This window comes from Schistocerca americana, chromosome X, assembly GCF_021461395.2.
Source record: "Schistocerca americana isolate TAMUIC-IGC-003095 chromosome X, iqSchAmer2.1, whole genome shotgun sequence".
Lineage (NCBI taxonomy): Eukaryota > Metazoa > Arthropoda > Insecta > Orthoptera > Acrididae > Schistocerca > Schistocerca americana.
The window spans coordinates 402,538,059-402,563,772 of NC_060130.1; the positions used below are offsets into that span (position 1 = coordinate 402,538,059).

General features: G+C 39.1%; 1 protein-coding gene across 2 annotated transcripts in view; it reads left to right on the forward strand.

Annotated features, from left to right (window-relative positions):
- Positions 1 to 25,714, forward strand: part of LOC124555474 (protein inturned) — a 263,483-nt gene that overhangs the window by 235,152 nt on the left and 2,617 nt on the right. Inside the window, exons 18-21 of one of the 2 annotated variants that reach the window (XM_047129398.1) lie at positions 3,696 to 3,889; positions 5,209 to 5,294; positions 9,542 to 9,728; positions 11,842 to 11,987. In XM_047129398.1, the coding sequence (XP_046985354.1) occupies positions 3,696 to 3,889; positions 5,209 to 5,294; positions 9,542 to 9,728; positions 11,842 to 11,987 (613 nt within the window). The remainder of the gene's footprint in view (positions 1 to 3,695; positions 3,890 to 5,208; positions 5,295 to 9,541; positions 9,729 to 11,841; positions 11,988 to 25,714) is intronic. The other variant, XM_047129399.1, reaches the window with a different exon arrangement.

Consider the following 25,714-nt stretch of genomic DNA (forward strand, 5'->3'; position numbering starts at 1 on the left):
GTGTGTGCAGATGTGGTGCCAACTCCCTCCAGCGACCTACCAAGGCCTCATTGCTTCCCTGCCATAACACATTTACACTGTTATCCATGCCAAAGCAGGACATACTGGTTGTTAGGTAGATGGTCATAATGTTCTGGTTAATCAGTGTATAAGTAATGTGAACAGTGTCAGATGTTGGGTGATCACTTAAAAGGATGTGGAGATGCTGCCTACATGTGTGAGGCAATGTTATCACTACCTGACTGAGTTTGAAAGGGGCCTCATTATGGCTCTCCATTTGGCCAGCTGATCAAATCATGCAATATCTAGATTTGTGGGCATTCGGATGTAACAGTGGCTCAATGTCAGACTGCATGGGAATGTGAGGGAAGACTAGTTCAATGTAAGGGCTCTAGTCGACCACATCTGACCAGCATGATGGGGATCACCTTATTGTGCACCAAGCACATTTCAACCCCATCACATCTGCACTAGCCATCTGAGAACAAGTAGTGGTCTCCCTGCAACATTCTGTGTTATCCTGAACCATTGGTTGGGAATTAGCAATACACAAGCTAGGGAATTCCCATCCCATGGATATTCTGCCATTAATACCACAACACAAATAGCTGCGTGTGAATTGGTGCCATGACTAGGAAGCATTGACTGCTGCTGAATGATGTCATAATGTGTTATTGTGGTAGTGCACTACTCCATGTAACTATTGTTGGCGAGTATGGTGGTGATCTTGGGAAAGGCCCAATTCTTCCAATGTTTTGTGGAGGCACAGCATTTTTACTCCCTATGTTCTGGTGTGGAGAGCCATCAGGTATGACATTAGGTCACATCTGGTAGTGACTGAGGGAAATCTGATGACACAAGGGTACGTCATGGATGTCCTGCATCCTCAACTTTTGCCTCTCATGTGACGGTATTGAAGTGCCATTTGTCAACAGGAAATGACACATGTCTGTATGAACTGTCTGTATGATGTTGGAATGTTCCTGTGGCCAGCCTGATTCCCACATCTGTTCCTGACAGAACGTGTGTGATCAGCTTGGATGTCAACTCCGTCCCAGTACCAGTATCCAGGATATCAAGGATCAGTTACAACAGTTGTAGGCCAGATTGCCTCGGGAGAAAATGCTGTGGTTTTATGATGTCCTTCACAACCAGATCAGTGCATTTGTCCAAGGCCAAAGGGGGTGCACCGAGCGAGGTGGCGCAGTGGTTAGCACACTGGTCTCGCATTCGGGAGGACGACGGTTCTATCCCGTCTCCAGCCATCCTGATTTAGGTTTTCCGTGATTTCCCTAAATCGTTTCAGGCAAATGCCGGGATGGTTCCTTTGAAAGGGCACAGCTGATTTCCTTCCCAATCCTTCCCTAACCCGAGCTTGCGCTCCGTCTCTAATGACCTCGTTGTCGACGGGACGTTAAACACTAACCACCACCATCACCACCAAAGGGGGTGCAATTTCATACTGATAAAAGGGCTTGTCCTGTCAAGTACTTTGTAAATTTGATTCAATTTTACACTACTGGCCATTAAAATTGCTACGACAATGAAGATGACGTGTAATTTAACTGACAGGAAGAAGATGCTGTGATATGCAAATGATTAGTTTTTCAGAGCATTCACACAAGGTTGGCGCCAGTGACGACACCTACAACGTGCTGACATGAGGAAAGTTTTCAACCGATTTCTCATACACAAACAGCAGTTGACTGGCATTGCCTGGTGAAACGTTGTTGTGATGCCTCGTGTAAGGAGGAGAAATGCATACCATCACGTTTCCGACTTTGATAAAGGTCAGATTGTAGCCTATCACTATTGTGGTTTATCGTATCACGACATTGCTGCTCGCGATGGTTGAGATCCAATGACTGTTAGCAGAATATGGAATTGGCGGGTTCAGGAGGGTAATACGGAATGCCGTGCTGGATCCCAATGGCCTCGTATCACTAGCAGTCGAGATGACAGGCATCTTATCCACATGGCTGCAACGGATCGTGCAGCCACGTCTCGATCCATGAAAAGTTCAATGACGTTTGCAGCAGCATGGACTATCAGCTCGGAGACCATGGCTGTGGTTACCCTTAACGCTGCATCACAGACAGGAGTGCCTGCAATGGTGTACTCAATGACGAACCTGGGTGCACGAATGGTAAAACATCATTTTTTCGGATGAACCCAGGTTCTGTTTACACCGTCATGATGGTTGCATCCTTGTTTGGCGACAATGTGGTGCACACACTTTGGAAGCGTGTATTCGTCATCGCCATACTGGCGTATCACCCGACGTGATGATATGGGGTGCCATTGGTTACACGTCTCGGTCACCTCTTGTTCGCATTGATGGCACTTTGAACAGTGGACGTTACATTTCAGATGTGTTACGACCCATAGCTCTACCCTTCGTTTGATCCCTGCAAAACCCTACTGTTGCAGGTCCTGTACAGGCCTTTCTGGATACAGAAAATGTTCGACTGCTGCCCTGGCCAGCACATTCTCCAGATCTCTCACCAATAGAAAACGTCTGGTCAGTGGTGGCCGAGCACAATACGCCAGTCACTACTCTTGATGAACTGTGGTATCGTATTGAAGCTGCATGGGCAGCTCTACCTGTACGCGCCATCCAATCTCTGTTTGACTCAATGCCCAGGCGTATCAAGGCTGTTATTATGGCCAGAGGTGGTTGTTCTGGGTACTGATTTCTCAGGATCTGTGCACCCATATTGCGTGAAAATGTAATCACATGTCAGTTCCAGTAGAATATATGTGTCCAATGAATACCCGTTTATCATCTGCATTTCTTCTCGGTGTAGCAATTTTAATGGCCAGTAGTGTATAATCACTGTAATAACATCGCATACCTTCTCAACCCTTTAAGATTCATTTCCTTTCCTCCTCTGCTTCTGGATGCTCTGCTTTTTATGTCAGGCAATGTGTGTACCACATTTATCACAGCATTTTAATATATTTTTTTACTCATCATATAAAAGTCCATACTAGTCTTGTATTTGGGAGGACCTGCATCTATATCTCCATCCAGCCATCGAGATGTTAAGTTTACTGTGGTTTCCATAAACCAATTAATGTAAATATCAGGATGACTCCTTAAAAAAGATTTTACCAATACGCGCCACATTATTGTCCAATCTGTGCATATGCTCTGGATCTAATGACCTCATAGAAAAGGAATGTTGAACCTCAGATCTCCTGTCCCACCTCTGTAGCGACATATATGATATGATTGTCTTACAGAATTTAGGACACAAAGTTCCAAGTCATTAAACACATATTATCACTCTGTTGATCTCATGATTTATTGTTGATTAAAATCTATTTGCGGAATTTGACACATTACTAAGTCATAGTGTTTTATCTTCCACAAGTAGAGCCACAAATTTCAGTAATTATCTTAAAATGAGAAACAAACTAAGTTCTACATTACTATCAGACATGTATTATTTAGGAGACATAACAATGTAATAGATATTGCTCAGTAGCCCTCTGTACAGTGTCTAATAATTTAATTATGCATGCTGCTTGAATTTTTATGATGATTTAATTTATAATGTCAAGTTTCACATAAAATTTCTGGAAATCAGAGTGACTCGAGCAAAAATGAAAGTTGTATGCACTAGCCTTTCTCTCTCTCTCTCTCTCTCTCTCTCTCTCTCTCTCTCTGTCAAATGTTATGTCTTCTGTAGGTGTGTCACTACAAGGCTCTACATCAGAAGACTCAGCTAGTCAGGCAACAAGTGTCATGAGTGAAATGAGTGATGAGTCAGCTCCCATTTTGGGTCGGAGAGCTGAAAGAGAACGTATTACAAGACATGGCAGTGTAGACAGATTTTCTGAATCACCTTCAGAACAATCAGAAGAGTCGGAATCTGACTGGGAGGTAATTGCTTATCTGTGATACATGATTTATGTACAATAGAGTAAATAATGCAGTAATCTCTTTTATATCTTTTTGTTAGAACATTACAAACTGTTTTGACCTACACTTTTTGCTTACACGTATATTTATGTTATTGGTGTGTATATTTATCATTAGTGTGCTACGGTGCTTGAAAATTCCAAGAAGAAGAAAAAGCTGTCACTCATTGCTATATTACAGCAACTTACATTTATAAAATTACTCATACATTTGACTGACAATGAATCTGTCCTGCTCTTCTTTTAGGAGTAACAGTGCTATTAGTGACCACATGTCAAGGTAGTTGTTGCCCCAAAATGGGTTGCAGCTTCTAGAAGTTTAGAAATGATCCTTCCATGCAGCCTTTGAAATGGTTAGCTGAGGGTAGGACCACACTGTTTCCCAAATCTGTCCAACAATTTGTTTATAAATCTGGTCTCAAAGATGAAGAAGTTATTAATGAGGATGGAACTGGGTAATGTAACAATATACAAGGCTAATGGAAAACTTTTAGGAGTGCATTAGCAGAGGTTAGGTGACTGAATCATAGAACACAGCGTTCCGGACTGTAAATTCCTTCTTCTTCAGAGAGACGAGAGAAAAATCTCTATTTATATTATTAACTGCCTCTCTGTGATTAACGTAAGCAGTATTGCAATCCACTGAAGAGGTATGGATTTTTTAGATGTAGATATTAATTGTGTAGTGTGACTGAGTTGAGTCTCTCTCAACTCGTACAGCCATTGGTTATCTGACCTGTAAAAACTGTTGCTTTGAGTGTACCAACAATTTAAGTAGAAAGAAAGTTTTTTCTCCTTTTTTTAATTAATGGGGGAGAGGCAGTATGAAAACTGCAGTGGCCCTTGAATGGAAAAAATATTGTCACAATTATGTCATGTGTTAAGGAAGTACACCTATGAAACATGAACAGGATTGTAGGTGTAAGAGGCAGTGATTAAATTAAATGATTGGTGACAGCTTCAGACAGTTTTGAACTATCCTCTCAGAGTTGAATGTAAGTTCAGTGCTCACACTGTAGGAAGAGGATAAGCATAGGAATGAGGAAATATGGCAGCATGAAATGTAAAGACGGTGAATTTTGATATGATTTCCTTCCAGAAGTTAGGTCATGTCCAGTGCAAGAACCAATTTCTCAAACAGTCATTGCTACTATCACATGAGCTCATGTTTCTTATTTATAGCTTCTAACACTGCATATGCTGCAGCTATTATAGGGGTTTCCATTAATTTTTTACCTTGGAGCAAGAAGAGTTATTTTTCTGAAATAGATCTCTTTTCAGGAACATGTCACTGAGGGCAGTCCTTATGATCCAACATCATTTGGAAAGCCTGTAGCATTGGACATGGATGATATCATACCATCAAAGTAAGTTGGAATTCAGTTGTTCTTTACAACATGTGAATAATTAGTATTCTTATTTCATAATCTATCAAATGTCATTACAAAAATACACCATCCCATTTAGAAGAAACTATAGTTGCTGATTCATATATCAGCAAATAAAAAGTATCCATGCATATTATAAAAGAGAAAGTATGTATGTTTGTTCCAAATCTCCTAAACCACTTGATCAGTTTCAACCAAACTTGATACTTGATACTTACTACCTCGAAAGAACAACAGTGGGGATAAGAACCATCTATCTCTTGCAGAGGTAGGGGTCGGATAAGGGAAGCATAGTTTATGAACACACTTAACCAGACTATATTAGCGACTTGAAAGCAACTTCACACATGATGTAAAACCTTTACAAGACTTTTCTTACTCACTTTTCCCCCCTCCACCACAAAATTATGAAAGGAAAAAAATTATCACTTACTACATTTTCACTGTTCATGCAGTAAAGCTGCCATATCAGTCATGACCTATTAATTATAACTTCTTTACTAATAATTGTATTCACAAAACATTTTGCGGAAAGTACCACTGAGTATACTTGAGAAAATTATCACTGAATGACACACAGCTCAGGAGATATGATATCATAAACACTGAGGTGCATGAAAAACTGTTGAATTATGCATGATGTTTTAATTTATTACTTATTTACTACCAACTCCATCTGCAACACATTTTGCTGATAGATCCACACACACACAACTGTATGTACCTGTAAAATTATTTCATTGTACGAGACATAGTTTAGGAGATATGATGTCATGAACATTGAACTACGTGAAAACAAAACTGCAGGATGAAATGCAAAATTATTTCATTGTATGAGACATAGTTCAGGAGATATAATGTCATGAACATTGAACTGTATGAAACCGAAACTGCAGGACAAAATTTTCTAGAGATACAGGTGAAATATGTGTACAAATATGTGTGAAATTTGTTAAATATATGTGACATGGGCATGTGCTGGCAAAGCTGTGGGTATACTGTCACTCGAGGAAAACCTTTTTCTGCCACCACATTTGAGGTTATATTCAGTATTAGTGGCGACACTACCAAAATTTTACCAATACAATTTGTATTAGATATTATTGACCTAGAGTGCATTTAGAGAATATAGCCCACAAATAAATCACTGCATCTGTTATTAAACATGGCATTATATGAAACTTCCTGGAAGATTAAAACTGTATGCCAGACCAAGACCCAAACTCAGGACCTTGGCCATACGTGGGCAAGTGCTACCCAAGCACGACTCACAACCTGTTCTCACAGCTTTATTTCCACCAATACCTCATCTCCTACCATGCAAATTTCACAGAAGCTCTCCTGCAAACCTTGCAAGATGAGCACACCTGGAAGAAATGATATGTTGCAGAGATATTGCTTAGCCACAGCCTGTGGGACCTGGGGGATTGTTTCTGGAAAGAATCTTCACTCTGCAGCAGTGTGTGTCCCGATATGAAACTTCCTGGCAGATTAAAACTGTGTGCTGGACCGAGACTTGAACTTGGGACCTTTGCCTTTTGTAGGCAAGTGCTGTACCAACTGAGCTACCAAAGCACAATTTATGACCCGTCCTCACAGCTTTACTTCCACCAGCACATCATCTCTTACCTTCTAAACTTCGCAGAAGCTCTCCTGCAAACCTTGTAAGACTAGCACTCCCGGAAGAAGGGATACTGTGGAGATATGGCTTACCTACAGTCTATGGGACTGTGTCCAGAATAAATTTCCACTCCGCAGCGGAGTGTGTGCTGATAAGAAATTTCTTGGCAGACTCAGTTGGTAGAGCACTTGCGTGCAAAAGGCAAACGTCCCTAGTTTCTGTCTCTGTGTGGCACACAGTTTTAATCTGTCAGGAAGTTTCATATTGGTGCACACGCCACTGCAGGGTGAAATTTCATATTGGAAACAATCCCCCAAGCTGTGGCTAATCCAGTCTTGCCAGGTTCACAGGAGAGCTTCTGTGATGTTTGGAAGATAGGAGATGAGGTATTGGAGGAAGTAAAGCTGTGAGGATGCGTTGTGAGTGGTGCCTGGGTAGTTCAGTTGGTAGATAACTTGCCCACGAAAGGCAAAAGTCCCGATTTTGAGTCTCAGTCTGGCACACAGTTTTAATCTACCAGGAAATTTCATATCAGCATGCACTCAGGTGCAGAGTGAAAATTCATTCTGATGGTACTATGTGCTTAAATGCTTGAAATGGTGTCATTTTGACCTTCCCAGAAGAATGGTGACATTAATATCTAAATAAAATGTAGAATTCACAATCTTGGTCACATTTTAATTTATCTAAACTGATTACTGATTTCAGCTTTATGGCCAACATCAGATCCTAAAAAGACAGCAGCACTCATAAGGACAGATGATGAAAATGTCTAACTACTGTATTAAGCAAACTTTGATTCTTATCTTCACTCACATTGTTTCACATTCTGTCTCTCTATTTATCTCATTAGATATTATGCACCACCGCTGTTGTTGTCCTGCCTATCCTTGTAATCTGAATTTAATATTTCACCAAACAACAGTCAGCATTGGTACAACATGTACCTCAGCTGTGCCCTGTGTATTCAGTAGCTACCAGTGAAGCTGCTTCCATATCACTAATACCCCCCCCCCCCCCACACACACACACACAGGGCAAACATACTGGGTCTACAGTGGATTTCCTTTTTGGACCAGTCTGCCATTTTCCTAGGAGACTCTTGTCAGTCTTGTAACATAGGAGCTTCGAGGAACAAGCAACCACTCCCTCTGTGTAAATGTGAACCTCACATGAAGATATTAGCCCCAGTCCTAACATATGAGCAAATGTCCACCACATCTGTTGTTAAGGGGTGGAGGGATAGCCATACAGCCAATACAGGCATTTTTCCCCCACATACATGCCTACAACCTTCCATTGTCTGTCATTCAATCTCAGGTGAGAATGGAGTACTCAGGTCATTTATATTGGAAGGTAAAGTGGTGTCAGTGATCCCAGGCAACACTGGTGGCATGACAGGTGCCATAGCCATAACTCCAGTGGTCCTTTTGCTCCTGCAGATTGAAGCAGCCACCTGAAGCCTCTTGACTGCAGCCAACACAGCCTCTATTTTTTTACAAACTGCAGGCAATTCCCCTTGCATGACATTTGTAGTCCCTACTCATCTTCTATTAATAGATACAACTAATTAAACAAGTGAAAGATTTGGAAATCTATAAAGCTGTTCTGTCTAATAGTCTGAAAAGCTGAGAGCGAATATTTATGACTAAATCCGACTGAACTACTATTTGCTTCTAACGTCTAATGCACATCACTAACATCCTTAAAATAAACAAAAAAGTAAAGAAATAAAAAGTTATATTGAAGACAGACAGAAAATAAATTGTTAATGTACACTTCCAGAAAGAAGTGAATAATAAAATGGCCAAATTACGCTCTCTGTGCAAACTACGTGCATTGGCTACTGTTTGTTGTTCACTGCTCAAGCATTGATGCAGAAGCCAGGTACTGAATTATGTTTTGTCAAAGGGTATGGACTTAACATTCTGCATGGATGATGAATGTGTCACTTATGTAAAATCAGTTTACAGATTGTGGAATGTGTGTATGGTAGCGTGCTTTCCACTTACTGTTGAGCAAGCTGAAATAGAGAATAATGCTGAAGTTTAGTAATGGATATGATCATCTTTTCACCAGACGTACTATTTGTTATTAGTTATAAATTCTTTATGGTGTTAACACAATTTTCAAGGAAAATGCTTTTAATTTAACTTTAGTAATAAGTTCTGTGTATATCAGATGTTTTGTGTCATTAAGGAATTCCTTTCTAAACAACCTTCAGTTTTATTAAACTATGTTTTTCGTTTAAGTGTTTCACTTTCATACTAGTATGTGTCATTGAATTAAACCTTGTGTTCATAAGTGTGTTGTGAACCTCTTGTCAGTCTGCTTACTTGCTTAAAGTAAAACACACAAATTATTAGTGACTGAACACTGCTTATTACTCTTAATACATGCTTTTAGTCTAAAAGACTCCCTGAACTAATGACTGTGCCAGAAAACATCATTAGATAAGATACTATAATGAGCTGTTTATTTAGAAAAACTGGTGTTGGTATGAATCAGAATTTTGATGTTAAATGTTTTCAGAAGACTGAGGTGCATGTCTGTAATGGAATAAATGTAAGATTTATTGTAATATTTGCATTTTCATTTCTTCCAGACTAACTACAGGAGATGATAATGTGTTGTTCCATTATGTTGATCTTAACATCTGTGAAGGTGTTCTCTTATCGCCATCAGTTTTCAGTGAACAAATGCAATCTCAAAAGATGCAGGAGATTCTCACAAACTTTAAACTCAGCAGCCAAGCTATCCACAAACTTCTACAAAACACTGTTTCATTCAAGGTATTGTTTTTGTTGTATGTACTTTTTAACTATGTGTATGATAAACTACCAAATGGAACACATTTAAAAAATCCAAAGACATATAAAAGTTTTGAGACGTTACATGATTTTCTAAAATATACAAAAATATTTAGAGCATTTTCAAATTTAAAGAAAGCTTTTTGACAGTGTTTATTGGAATACACTCTGAAATTCTGAAGATAGCAGGGATAAATACAGGAAGTGAAATGTTAGATTTAACTTGTATGGAATGGATAGTTTCTTGAAAAGAAATTATAAGATGAAGATCAACAAAAGTGAACCGAAGGTAAAAGAATGTACTAAAGTTAAGTCAAGTGATACAGAGGGAATTAGGTAATGACATGAAACAGTAAAATTAGTTTATGAACATTGCTGTTTGGGCAGCAAATTAACAAATGAAGCTCAAAGTAGAGAAGATATAGAATGTAAACTAGCAATAGCAAGAAACAGATTTCTGGAAAAAAGAAGTATTTTAATAGCTAATATAAATTTGCATGTTAGCAAGACTTTTGTAAAAGTACTTGTTTGCAGTGTATCCTTATATGGAAGTGAAACATGGACAGTGTGCAGTATAGATCAGAAGAGAATAGGACCTTTTGAAACGTGGTGCTGCAGAAGAATGTTGGAGGTTTGATGGATAGATTGAATAACTAATGAATAACTCTTGAACTGAATGAGAGAAAAAAGAAATTTGTGACACACTTGAGTGTAGACTGAATGAGTTTATAGGATACTTGCTGAGGCATCAAGGAATCATCAGTTTGGTAATGTGGGAAGTGTAAACATTTTAGAGGGAGACCAAGGCTTTACACGGTAAGCAGGTTGAAGCGAATCTAGGTTGCAACAGCTATGCAGAGTTGAAGAAGCTCCCACAGGATATACTAATATAGAGTGCCACATCAGACCAGTCATTGGACCGAAGACCACAGCAACAACATGTAAAAATTATATATGAAAACTGTAGTTGCTGAAGTGAAAATAATGGTAAATATCAGTAACATCAAAAGTGGTTAAGGGATGGGAAAAATCATTCAGAACTGGATTCTCATGGTTCCCATCAACCATGAACTCAGTGTGTCATGTTTCATAATATTATTTGAGTAAAATAATTTGTTTTGATATAATTAAACAAAGGAAACTCCAGACTGGAATATCAACAGTGTAAGGAAAAGATAGATTGCTAGTTATTGTATGGCACATTAAGTTGCAGACAGGCACAACTAGAAGACTTCATCAGAAAAGGAAACACAAACACATACATTCATTCACACAATCAGTTACGTGTCACACACATGTGACTGTCATCTCTGGCAGCTCTGACCTGAATGCAACTGTCACTTTTGGCAGTCCAGTCCCTGCACACACTGCCAGACAGTGCTCTTCTCTCACTCCATCTGTACACTGCTATTCCTTCCCTTTCCTCACCCCCTCCAGATTGCTGCTTCCATTCTATGTGACAACTGCATTCCAATCTGTGCTGACAGAGATAGTGGTCATGTGCGTGCGAGGTGCTTGTTTGTGTGAATCAATATGTGTGTGTTTCCTTTTCTAATGAAGGCTGTGGCTGAAAGCTATATGAGTAAGTATATTTTAGTTGTGCATGTCTGCAACTTAATGTGTCATCTTTACAGTAAATATCGATCTGTCTTTTCCTTACATCGTTGTTCTGATATAATTTTGTTATAGTGGTATTCATACCTAAGTTGCTTCCTAAAAACCTAAACTGGTAACTTCGAACAATACATACAGATGCACAGCATAAAACCACACTTTGCAGCTAGCTAATCAAGTATTTCTCCTGCTGCATAACAGGCAATTGTGATCCACAAACTTACATTTGAACTATCACTGACAGCAAGTAATTTTTCCAAGATTTGTGTAATTGCAATAGGCACAGAATTCTCTTGCTTCAGGAGTGGTTAAAATTTGTTTGTATATCATACACACAGAGTTATCAGTCTGTAGCATCTGTCTTCAGTAAAAATATATTTTTGTACTCACACATGTACTATCAATTTGTATTCAGTTACTTTTCCAAGTGGACATGGTTATGGAAATTATGTGATTTTTTTCCATGTTATCTGTGCTTCAGAAACTCATGAATCAGGAAATAAACAAGGCCATCATAAACAAAGCATTGGTTGCTATTAAAGAATGTGGCATGTTGTTTGAGATGAACATGCAGCAGTCACAAAGTGGAAGAAAATCAGCATCCACAATGACATACTGGGTTGTAGGGTGAGTAACATAGAATCCATTCTTGCTGCTAACATAGAATCCATTCTTACTGCTTTCTCCTGTCTGTATTAAGATTCATGCACTTTCCTTTGTTTTACAGTCGAATGATCAACATCATTATTTTCCAGTATGTAACATCTTGGGGAAAATACTCTCAATTTTCAAGCCATGTCAATTAAGATAACATCCTAGCACTTTCATAAGCACTCACTGTCATTGCCCTCAGCAGTTCAAACTTTTGACTGTCAGGATAAGCAAGGTGTCGACTTTATATATGCAAGGCAGCAGAATCCAGAAAGTTCTCGAGGCAGATCAAATTATTGCATGTGTGGGCAGCCTACCACAGCGCTGTTGTGTCCCAGGCATGACAACTTCAACAGGCATGATGGAGCAACACCACACTTGAAACTGCCTCTCCTATAGACCCTCAGCTGTCAAGAAATTTTCTGTGTTTACATTGAGTGTCTGAAGCCCATCCCCATGCCCTACTCCTATTCTCTGTCAAAGTAATTGTACCATAATTAAACCTCGAAACCTTCTTTTATAGTTGTGCCACATTATGTAGCCACATGGACCAAGATCCTTGTCTTGTCAAATATGTGATAGTGTCAGGGATACAAACACCTTTAAATCTCAGGATGTTCTTCTCAGGATGACGTGTGCAGGACGATGGGTTGCTTACTGATGACACCAGTCCCCCCGGTGTTTGTGGAATTAGAAGAGTTCAGTTAGCCATGTTGTTGTTGTGGTCTTCAGTCCTGAGACTGGTTTGATGCAGCTCTCCATGCTACTCTATCCTGTGCAAGCCTCTTCATCTCCCAGTACCTACTGCAACCTACATCCTTCTGAATCTGCTTAGTGTATTCATCTCTTGGTCTCCCTCTACGATTTTTACCCTCCACGCTGCCCTCCAATACTAAATTGGTGATCCCTTGATGCCTCAGAACATGTCCTACCAACCGATCCCTTCTTCTGGTCAAGTTGTGCCACAAACTTCTCTTCTCCCCAATCCTATTCAATACTTCCTCATTAGTTATGTGATCTACCCATCTAATCTTCAGCATTCTTCTGTAGCACCACATTTCGAAAGCTTCTATTCTCTTCTTGTCCAAACTATTTATCGTCCATGTTTCACTTCCATACATGGCTACACTCCATACAAATACTTTCAGAAATGACTTCCTGACACTTAAATCTATACTCGATGTTAACAAATTTCTCTCCTTCAGAAACGCTTTCCTTGCCTTCCAGTTAGCCATAACAGCCTTTATTCAGTAAGACGCTTGTAAAGAGCTTGGTGACAGCGACTTGGTGACATATGTAGACCCTCAGGCAGAAGTTGCTACCTCAATACAATGCAAGGCGAAATGCACAGTCCACAGCAGTGTAGTACACAGTGTGAGTGAGTGCTGCCTCTGCAAAGTGGCATTTGTGTTGGCACTGAGTCACAACATTGACATCAGGTATCTGGCAGGTGGCAGGTACGTGTCCTGGACAGCCAGACGTACCCAGAGGTCATTCAAGTGCACACCATGCTGGTGTCCAGGCGCCTGAACCTGGGACCCCTTGGAGAAGCCCAGAGACCATATGAAGGCATTGTAGTGGTGGCCTCCTCTTGGTGGCTGTGGCTCAGGCCCAATAAACATCAGGTCTAGCAACAGCTGGTAGACCAGCAGCTAGTAGATATCGCAGCTTGGTGTAATAGAAGCTAATTGTCCCATATGGGATCAACAGCTGGTGTGGAGTATGTCTTGGCATTAGCAGTAGTCTAGGACAAGGTACTTCAAGGGTCTGAGTTTTCTGTCCAGCATTGGTCATGTAGGTGACAAAGGCAGTGGAGTGTGGAGCCATGGGATGAGGAAATTCAGCTCCCCACAGCAGCGGGCTGGGGTTCTTGCACCGTGCTATGCCAGCAATATTCCAGTCACAGCAACAAGGTTTCGTAGGCAATTTGGTTGCCCGCCTCTCCATTTGTTGTGAAGTCTGCACAGAAGGGTGTAGCCACAACACTCACCCCCAATAGGAAGATTTTATCACCGAACCTGCGGTGCTGCTAAACTTGTGAATTATATAACATAACATAGTACTCTTTACACTGTTATGCACTCTTCTTTGCAATTTCCACACTTATTGTCTTTTCTTTTTTGTTCAATCAGTCACACAATGTACGGAGATAGGTACATCTATAATTGGTCAAACGTAAGGGGTGACCCATTTAGCCGGTAGGTAATCTGGACTGGAAGTTTGGTATGGTGGATGATTCTCCCCTGTTGATAGTCATAGGCTGTACAAGTGAGGACCAGGATTAAATTTGCACCTGAAGGTGATATTCCTGTGATCATGACCTAGCAGTAGGGCTGAATATGTGGGAACATCTGTTCTGCACTTATGCATCCCTTCTGTGCAGCTATAGGCTCTTTGAGAGAGCCAAATGTGGTGAGATCTAAGGTATTTTCAGGAAGGTCAGGTTCCTAGCTGGCAGTATTTGTAGAGAATTATTGGGCAAATACAGTAGTGTGTGTGTTAGGAACAGAGCCATAGCCCAAGTTACTGTTGCTGGAAGTCGACAAGTCTGTTCCAAGATGCTCCACTTTGTACTACATCTATATCTACATCTACATCCCTACTCCACAAGCCATGTGACGGTGTGTGGCGGAGGGTACCTTGAGGACCTCTTTCGGTGCTCCCTTCTATTCCAGTCTCGTACTGTTCACGGAAAGAAAGATTGTCAGTATGCCTCTGTGCAGGCTCTAATCTCTCTGATTTTATCCTCATGGTCTCTTTGCAAGGTATACGTGGGAGGAAGGTGAAGGTATGTTCTCGAAACTTCAACAAAATCCCATACCGAGCTACTAAGTGTCTCTCTTGCAGTCTTCCACTGGAGTTTCTCTGTCATCTCCGTAACGCTTTCACGATTACTAAATGATCCTGTAATGAAGCGCGCTGCTCTCCATTTGATCTTCTCTATCTCTTCCATCAACCCTATCTGGTATGGATCCCACACCGGTGAGCAGTATTCAAGCAGTGGGCGAACAAGTGTACTGTAACCTACTTCCTTTGTTTTCGGACTGCATTTCCTTAGGATCTCAGTCTGGCATCTGCTTTACCAATGATTAATTTTATATGGTCATTCCATTTTAAATCACACCTAATGCCTACTCCCAGATAATTTATGGAATTAACTGCTTCCAGTTGCTGACCTGCTATATTGTAGCTAAATGATAAAGGATCTTTCTTTCTATGTATTCGCAGCACATTACATTTGTCTACATTGAGATTCAATTGCCATTCCCTGCACCATGCGTCAATTCATAGCAGATCCTCCAGCATTTCAGTACAATTTTCCATTATTACAACCTCTCGATATACTACAGCATCATCCAAAAAAAGCCTCAGTGAACTTCCAATGTTATCTACAAGATCATTTATATATATCGTGAATAGCAATGGTCCTACGACACTCCCCTGCAGCACACCTGAAATCACTCTTACTTCAGAAGTATCCCGCTGTGGCTTAGTTCAAAGCATTCTGTTCCCTTCGAACTTCCCTGCTTATAGTAGGTGATGATAACTACCACTGGGTCATATACAGAGTATGCCCAGTGAGGTCATGCCTTTAGGAAGTACAGTTCGTTGGTATTCTTCTGCAGCTGTTCTCCAGATATCTTTTGTATTCATGATAGTTTGGACTTTTGTAACATGTGTAATGCCAAACCATGTGTCAGCTGCAAGTTACTTCTCTCCCATTGTTCTGTCTAAATCTACAACGCCAAAATATTGATAACTATACTTCACTCATATACAAATAAATAAATAAACAAATTCCATCTCCTGTCATCTGAAGTTCATTATGAAACAGTCTCCCAAATTACTACACTAATGAGACAAATCAATTCAAATAAACAACATGTGTGATATCTCTGCAAATAACCGTTCACATACCACAAGAATGAAATTCATTCACACGTTATAACTCCCAAATTAACTTGTTACTGGAAAACATCTGACCATCAGTCTGCAACCATACAGTGGTACGGTCACCCTCAACGCTCCATAACTTTGGTACAGTCAAGCAAAATACATATACATATAAACAGAACAACCCACTTGTAAAATTATGTATGTAAAAATAAATAAATAAATAAGTAAATAAATACACCAGACCTTCACCTCCACATTGACTTAACACTGAGTTTAAACGCATATGACAATGTATGCATAGTCTGCTTTACCTGTTGCCATGCCTTCCCCCTTTTATGAGACTGGCACCGTTAATGACAGTAAAGAGTCTGACAGACCCCTAAAGGGATAGAGATGACCAATGTGGACGGCTGTGGTATGACCAGGAAGGTGTAGCTTCATATGCTCTGGTGACATCGTTTCAATCATTTGATATGGACTGTGATAATGAGTGAGAATTTCTGTGTCTATTGCTTCATGGTGTATGGTGTCATTAACATCTTCCATTGTTCTTTATAGTATCCAGGTGGCTTCACATTCCATTGTCCCATCCATTTCTGACATTCAAGGAATTTTGTATTGGCTTTCTGAATTTGCTTCCATACCTCCTGTAAAGTTTTTGCAGAATCCCATACTGACTCTCTATTCTCCCCTGGTTTTTGCTTCACTGCCTCGAATGGCGGTGGCATTTTCCACGCATATACTACCTAATACCCTGATAGTCCTGCTCTTTTGTGAATCTTAGAAGTATATGTTTCAACAACACGTTTTAACAGTGTATTCCAATTATTATGATGACTATTTTCATAATGACTTACCATCTTCTGTATTCTCTGATGAAATTGCGCTGTTCTCCCATTGGACTGTAGATGTAACATACTTGCTCTTAACTTACGAATAAGCAATAAATGACAACGCTATTTCATTAACTCAAACATGAAATTGGTGTGCACATGGTACACAGTTAATCATACACTGCTTCACATCCTGTTTATGTCTTTGCCACCAGTACAGTTCGGCCATGTGCTGTTCCATGTTTTTTCATCCCTCCTCTCCTACTAATACATGAATATGTGACTGTCTCAATACTTCCTTCCTCCCACTTTGTTTTTTTGACCTACTCTTTGTAACATACCAGTCTTTCCACTGAGGTCATCTGAGTTCCCCTGATTCTTGCTAGGTTGATGGATTACTTTAAAGTCAAACTCATTAAGTTTTAATGCCCAACATGTTAGTCTGCTTGGTGATTTTTCAATGCTAATAGCCACTTTAATGTTGCGTGATCTGCTTTTACTTATTTCCCACCATATAAATAATATCAGAGGTATGGTATGCCATACAAGAGGCTCAACATTTCCTTCTACATAGTAGAATAATTACTTTCCACTGTATTTAATTGACAGGAGGCATAGGTCACCAGATGCTTTGCTCCGTTTGCTTGTTGACTCCATACACAGCCGAGTGCATGATTGCTTGTATCACATGATAAGATGAATTCTTTCCTATAGCTTGGAAAAATCAGCACCAGACCAGTTGCCAACAGTTCTTTTAATTTACCAAACAGATCATCACACTCTAACATCCAAAGAAATTTTACTCATTTTTTTCAATAAGTGAGTGAGAAGTTGCTCTATTTCTGCAAATTTCAGAACAAACTTTCTACAACAATTTGCTAAACCCAAAAAAAGACTTTAACTCATTCTCCGTACAGTGCATTGTAAAATCCAGCATGGCCTTTATTAAGCTACAATCTGTCTGAACTCCATAATGACTATTCACATGGTCTAAATATCATACTTCCTGTAATGGAAAATGAAACTTCTCCATACTGTGTATTTGGTGCACTGCACATAACCTCTTAAACGCCTCCCGTAGCCATAACACATGTTCTTCTATATCCAATGCAATGACAGTTGTGTCATCAAAATATCCCATACCCTGCTTTCATTTTAACCCTCATAAAATTCCATCTACCAAATGCTGAAATGTGGCTGGTGTATTCTGTAACTGAAATGTGACTGGTGTATTCTGTAACCTAAATTGCACACAATGATATTGGCAATGTCTTGAAGGATCTGTAAGTACTGATTTTGGCTGTTCGTCTGGTGCCACTTTCCAACTAACGATAGCCACTCCACAGAGCCATGGTGCGAAAATATCCCCACTGCCCCAAATTGTCCAATGTTTCTGTTATGTTTTGGATTGGACAAGCATGCATAATCATACAGTTATTAGGATATCTGTAATTACATAAAAAATTATAAGCTTTGATTCTGTCCATACTCTTCTTTATAACATTCACCTCTGGTGCTCCCCAGGGGCTGGCGCTGTCCTCAATAATACTATCCCATAACTGTTAATTAATAAACTCCTTCATCACCAGTTGGTATTAGAGGTATGTGGCATGGTTTACTATATGCAAGTTGCTCATTCTCAGTTGAGATTCTATGCTGTGTCACTGGGGTCACTGGCAAAGACCCATGTTGATTAATTAGGTCCTCAAACTCTAACAACTGGTCCATTGCTAATTTTTCTGTTCCTCCAGATGTTTTACTTTCTCATTTAATGCAGTTAAAGTGGTGGCTTGTGTATGCTTAGGGTCTGAGTTTGTCCTACCCAGATCATTTTCCTCCAAAAACTCCAAATTGGTGACTAACAACCCTTTAGATGTGTGCATGTCTTCTGTCTCAAAGTAATATATTGTGACAGGCTCTACCTGGTAACCATCCATCTTCTGTATGTGTCCAACACTCTTGCATACAAAACATCATATTTTGTCCAACTCGTCATTCTCTTTTAGTGGCTCAACCACACACAATATGTTTTCTGGCAAATGCTAACCCTCAGGTTTCCCCATAGAGGCCACTATATGCTTTCTAAGGTCAATTTTAGGGTGATTTTTCATATAGGAAATCTAATGCTAAGATTGTGCAGTAACCGTCACCTACATGAGACCAACTTCTATGCACCCCCAGAAACGCTTTGCCCGTATCTGAAGATTTAGCCTCACTGATCCCAGTAAGTGTACATCACTACCAACCACCCCATGCAGCTCACGTTGTGGTGGGTTCATTAAGCCTCTTTCCTATGCTGTCAAAACTTTCGACTGACGCATGGACACCTGTGCCCAATAGAAAATTACATTCCCTTCCATCCAATTAACCAAAATTCTGCTTCTGCACATGTTTTAAGCATGCTAAAATTTATTGGGAGCTCCACTCAGTGCCCCTGGAGCCCTCATTGTAATTTAACAGCAGCTTACCATTCCCATTCCGTGTCCTTCTGTCGTGTGCCCTATTATGCCTACAGTCTCATTTCTGATGCCCTACTCTTTCACATTTCGTACACTGCAGCTGACGGCAATCTCCTTGTATGTGGCCTGACTGCTCACAAGGGTCACACATGACACCTGTGAGACTGGGTCGCTGCATCTATCTCCTCCAAATCTCTTGCTATACTTATTGCTCCAACTATGTCTTTATGAAACTCTGCCCGTACCTTTCATGATACATCTGGTGAGAATCCCCACAAAAATGCACCCTGTTCTGCTTCCTGCCAAAGGACCTTATTAGTGTCATTACTCCTCATCAACTTACATATTGACCTTAAGCTTCTTTATCCTGTCCACAAAACTCTCAATGGACTTGCCCTGTTTCTGTGATTTAATTTCTCTTGGTAATATCTACAGTTATTTTTCTTCCAGTATTGCTATAGCAAGCTTGTCCTCAGAACTTCAAATGTCTGAGCATTGCTTAACTCCTCATGATACGTCACATACATTTTCGTCGCACACCAACTGTAAGTTAGCTTTATGTAAGAATTGTTCCTCTGACCAACAACCCAGCTTTTGGGCTGTCAACAGGTTTTCTAGCAATATTAACACATCCTCTCTTGCTTAAAGAAAAAAAGCTTGGTCGAAATCTAATTGTGAGACAGTCGTTTTGTTGTGCCTTTCTGCAAGTCAGCATCTCCACTATGTGGTGAGTAGTAACTATCCTTTGATTATATTGTTACTGAACAACCTCCTAAATTCTGTCAGTGGAGTTCATGTTCACACCAGTAATAAAATAGTAGTGTGCCCATTATTAAACTTGCAGCATTCCAGTAATAATCTACAACCAATTGTGCAGAATCGATTTTGTTGCTTTTGCTGATTCTGGCAATTTCACAGCAGCAGGCAATTACTTGCATCCTTCTGCATCTGACACTTGAAAAAAGACAACAGAAACACAGAATCTCATTCTGTCTGTGGTGTCATCATACAGTATGTTGGTCATTCTTCCATCAATAGTTTTGCTGGTGAATTTTTTGTGGTCATAATCAATTTTTAGGAATAAAACAAATTTGTCATATAACACAAAAGACACAATAGTCGTGAAGTTACTGTGAGCAGCAAAGCCGATTTAGGTCTGATTTTTATAATTTCATTTTAACCATTGTAAAATAAGTCTATAATGATGAAAAGTAATAGTTTCATTGTGTGTGGAAGTCACAATTTTTATTTATTTTGTGCAAGACACATTATGGCAAATAATTGTCATCATCAAATGTGTTTGCTCACTTTATTGTGAAATCTTTAAGTGTGATGCTTGCTGTGTATGAGCTGCTGCTTCATTGTGGTGATTGTACTGTAATCTAAATACGCAAACAATTTTACCAATACTTATATATCTAGTTCCGTAGCAAGTGCCAAATGTGAAAGTATTGTACATATGATACTTTGCAGTGAACTGTGTAAGTGACAAGTGTGAGTTCCTATGTAAGAAGCAGCTCATAATTTTGTAGATTCAATTACTTTCCCATTTCCCAGTATATATAGGACAATGAACATCATAAGTTTTGCACGTTTACATTACAGTAAAGTCGCCATTACAATGCAGCAACTCACAAACACCCCATCAAGCATGACACGTATGACACCATCAGACCATAATAAAGCACACTTTACAATGGGAATTATTTTTGAGAATGTGTTGTTCATTAGTAAAATTAAATAAAAATTGCAACTGGAAGCAGGAATTTTTTAATGAATAGGAAACTGAAAGTGCTTCTCTTTATAGGGTCAAGTCTGCCAGTTTTACATCTAGAGTACATGTTTTCTTGTGCACTGTGAAATTAACTTTCCATATTAAGATTAAAGGAAACCACTCACTGGAAAGCACAAAAAAAAAAAAAAAAAACTTGTTGTCTTGTGGATATTATCATGTGACGAGCTAGAGCAAAATAACTATCACATGCACACAAACATGCATGCATGAATGCAGACACATGCCTATGTCCTACATGGTGCCAACTAGACTCAAGTAATAATGCTCTGTCAAATTCTTCTCACATTATATCTCCCATATATCTTCACCTACTTCCTCTTCTCTTTCTGTAATATTTTCTTCAAGTTTGTTCTTTTATACAGACCCCAGTGCACAGGATGTTTGACTATTATAGGTACAAATGAAAGGTTTCCCTAATATAATGTATGCACAAATGCAGTCATGCTAATGTTACAACACTGTTAATGTCTAAGGTTACATGTATTTTGAAACACCGCAAGTGAGGCATAAATTACATAGAGAGAAACTGGGGTTGTTTGATTTTATCATCATTCCAGATAATTAATTACTGGTAAATAGTATTTTGACAGCAAGTGTATTAGATGTGGCTCGCCAGTACTGTGGTCTCTCGTCCACAGCTCATGTTCTAGTGACTAGTGTTGCTGCCTCTGGATCACGGGTTCCTGGGTTCGACTCCCTGCTGGGTTGGGGATCTTATCTGCCCGGGGACATGGTGTTTGTGTTGTCCTCATCATTTCATCATCATTTATGACAGTGGCTAGATCGGATTGTATTAAAATTGGACTGTGTACAAATTGGGTCTTTGTACGGGCACTGATGCCCGTGTAGTTGAGTGCCCCACAAACCAAACATCATCATCACTGTGGTCTCTCAGGTCTCTCGATTTGTACCTGTTGGATTTTTTTGTGTGAGGAGGTTTAAAAGCTTTTGCGTATTCCAGCCCTGTTGATATTGCCAATGAGCTCTGGGATCGCATTGGGGATGGTTGTCAGTACAATTGGAACACATCTGGGATTTTTGAGTGTATATAGGCAATGATGAGGAAACATGCTGAAACCTGCCTGCTCATGAAAGGTGGTCATGTAAAACACTTGTTGTAATGTGTTTATTCTCAAGTACATATCCACAGTTTGATTCTTCAGGAACCCTGTTATAAGTTGTTCATGTACTCAATCTTACCGTTGGTTTCCAAACCTATATTGATCAGTATTATTTGTATTTTACATGCCTCTTTCATTTGTACATATAATAGTCAAACACTCTGAATATTCTTTCCATGTTCCTTGCTTCCTTCTTTGCTTAGTACTGGCTTGCTGACTGAGTTCTTGCTATTCATACAGCAGCTTCTCTTTTCTCCAAAGGTCTCATTAATTTTGGTACATGAGGCATTTATCTTTCCCCTAGTTATGCATGCTTCTACAGCTTTCCATTTGTCCTCTAGCTAGCCCATCTTAGCCACTTTATACTTTCTATCAGTCTCAGTTTTAGATGCCTGTATTTCCTTTCAATTGTTTCATGTGCAGCATTTTTATATTTTCCTCTTTCATCAAATACCTTCAATATCTCCTATATTATTCAGGGATTTCTCCTAGGCCTTGTGTTTCTAGCTGTATGATATTTTGTTGCCTTCCATATTCCATCTGTCAAAGCTACCCATTTGTCCTCTATTGTATTCCTTTCCTCTGTTTTGCTATAATGTTGCCTAATGCTCCCTCTGTAGTTATTACAAGTGCCAACTACATTAGACCAACATATATTACTATGATGCAAATATGTATTTTTCCAAAGGCACATTTAGTTTATTTAAGTACTTTTGGAGGTACAGAATTCATTTATGTATGGCATTACTTTGTTTCATCATTGTTTTTACAAATTACATCAGACCCAAGAGCAATTCGTATCCTCAGTCTGACATCAGCTAATTCTAGTGGTTTTACTTAATACAGCAAATCTCTTTTCTGTATTACTGTATCCTCATACCTTCTACATCATCACAACTTTCTGTGCCTGTACAATTAATATCCTTAAATCTCCAGCTTCATCAGTACTTCATAACTTCATCAATATTTCCTCTCTATCACAAACTCCATACATCATCATTATTAACCAAAAACTTTAAAACTCTCATACACCCTTCAAACCATCAGGTTCCTAACACCATCAGTGCTTCCACCTTCATAAATATGTCACCAACTAACAACAGTATACAAGGTAAAAACAGTTCTTCAGCTTATTCAATGAAGCATCCTAATCCAAAATGATAAATATTATACAAATGTTAGTATTTTCTAAAAATTGTTCAGTGAAAGTGTTGTACAAGATATTTGTAAAGTGAGTTACAACAAAATATCATCAGATTAACTATCTGTACCCTGTGTTTGCCATAGAACTAACAATGTAAAACATTTATATATAGTACCGAGTGCAATTTTAGTCACAAAATATCCTTTTGGGTCAGTTGACTGGTACCATTTTTATAGACAGTTCACAGGTTGAAACAATTAATGTGTACCAAATTGTTAATGGACTGTCTGATAATGGTGCTCAATTAATGGAAATAAACACAATACTCTTAGTAACATCTCAGGTGTGAAAAGACTTCCAAGGAGTTCTTCGAACTCTGTTTATGAACAAAATACTTCTTATAAACTATTTATATTATCACAATGGAAAAACTGCATGGCTTCAAATATCCATATTATCATTACAGAGAATATTTCACCATACAGTTCTGAGGCATATTCATACAATTCTGTGAGGCTTATTAATGAAACAGGGCACATCGTTTTAAGACTAACAAGGGGAGGCCGCCAATTGTGAAATTCAGATTCGATTCATACTGCGCATAATAAAAGCTCATGGCCAGAGGTGTAATGTGGCAAAGCACCAAGATGCACTTCTCAGCCGTTGCCGAGAAAATCGACAGTTAAAAGAAACCGTTGCGGTGAAATACTCTCTACAGTTCATAATTTTTCTACAGCGTCGTGGCGCAGCGGTAAGCGCTCAGGTTCGTAATCCGAAGGTCATAGGATCGAATACCGCGGCATGCAACTTTTTTTTCATTATCAGTTTTTTATATTTGAATTACAAAAAACTAATAATAAAAAAAAGTTGCATGCCACGAATTAATGAATTGCTTATGCATGTTGGTGAAGGCGGATCGCTCTCCAATTGTACCACCTTCATTTTTCCGTTTGTTTAACAGGGTGTACCAAAGCTCTCACGCCCGCACTAATTTTCGACGATGTTATAAGTTGCGCTAGATATATATGCACATCTTCATACGAGTTAATATTGCAGACAATAAGATTAAAACTACATGGGATATTGTGAAAGAGGAGGCAGCATAACCAGTCAGCATACAAGATGCCTCAACAATAACACTAAATGACAATGTTTTGACTGGTAATTCACAAGTTACTATTATTTTTAACAATTGGTTTTTGTACGTAGCAGCAAATATAGAATTCAGTGGTTCAGTTGAAGAAGCAAGGAAATATATTAAAAATGGCATTCAACAAAACTTTAAGCAACTATAAGTGGCACAAACATCCTCTACTGAAATTAATAGAATTAAAATACAGTACACCCATACTGAATCCACTTGGCAGATTGAGGATGAGGGCACCATGGGCCATTCAGCTTGGTTGTGGTTTTTAGGCAGTTTCTTGCATCAGGCAAGGTGAAAACCCAACTTGTACCCACATCCTGCATCAGTTACACAATTTGCAAACATTTCAAAAATGTTCTCACAGTTTCACATGGGACTAAACTTGACACAGACGGATGGGGTACACAAATTCCTTCCCAGGGAAAAGAGGCAGTGATAGGAAGAGCATCAAAATGCAGAAAGTTGTGCTGAATGTCTCAAACAATGTTGGAAGGAAAGAAATTTTTTGTGACTGGGGAGAATCATGAAGAGACTCCTACAAGGTCCGATTTTGGGTCCACTCTTATGCCTTATATATGTATATGACTTTCTACTCAACATTCATCAAGCAGAATTGGTACTTTTTGCTGACAATGCAAGTACTATAATAAATCACATTTGAGGGAAAACAACAGAACATATTGTTAATGATGTTTTTCAAGGAATTGTTAAGGGGTTCTTTAAAAATAGACTTTCCCTGAATTTTAAGAAAAAACGCACAGTCATGCCAAAAATGGATGTAGCACATTAACAGGAGTCAGTAAACAGGGTAGAATACTCCAAAAAGATGCATTTTTGATGTAAATATTGGTGGAAACATGAACTGGAACAATCATGTTACTGATCTGCTCAAATTAAGTTCAGCTACTTTTGCTGTTCATATAATTGCCAGTCATGGAAACAAACAAATAAGCGTCTTGATATATTTTGTATATTTCTATACAATAATGTCTTATGGAATAATTTTCTGGGTTATCTCATCACACAGAAAGAAAGCACTGATAGTGCAAAAGCAGGCAGTAAGAATTATACATGGTGTTCACCCGTGGTCATCATGAAGATGTACCTCTTCAAGCAGTTAGGCATTTTGGTTGCACCATCACAATACATATATTTGCTAATGAAATTTGTCATAAATAATCCATCACAATTTGAGAAGAATATTAAAGTTCATATCTACAACACTAGAGGGGAAAAAAGACCTTTATCACCCATTATTAAAATCGTCAGCAGCTCAGAAAGTAGTTCAAAATGTTGAAACAAAAATT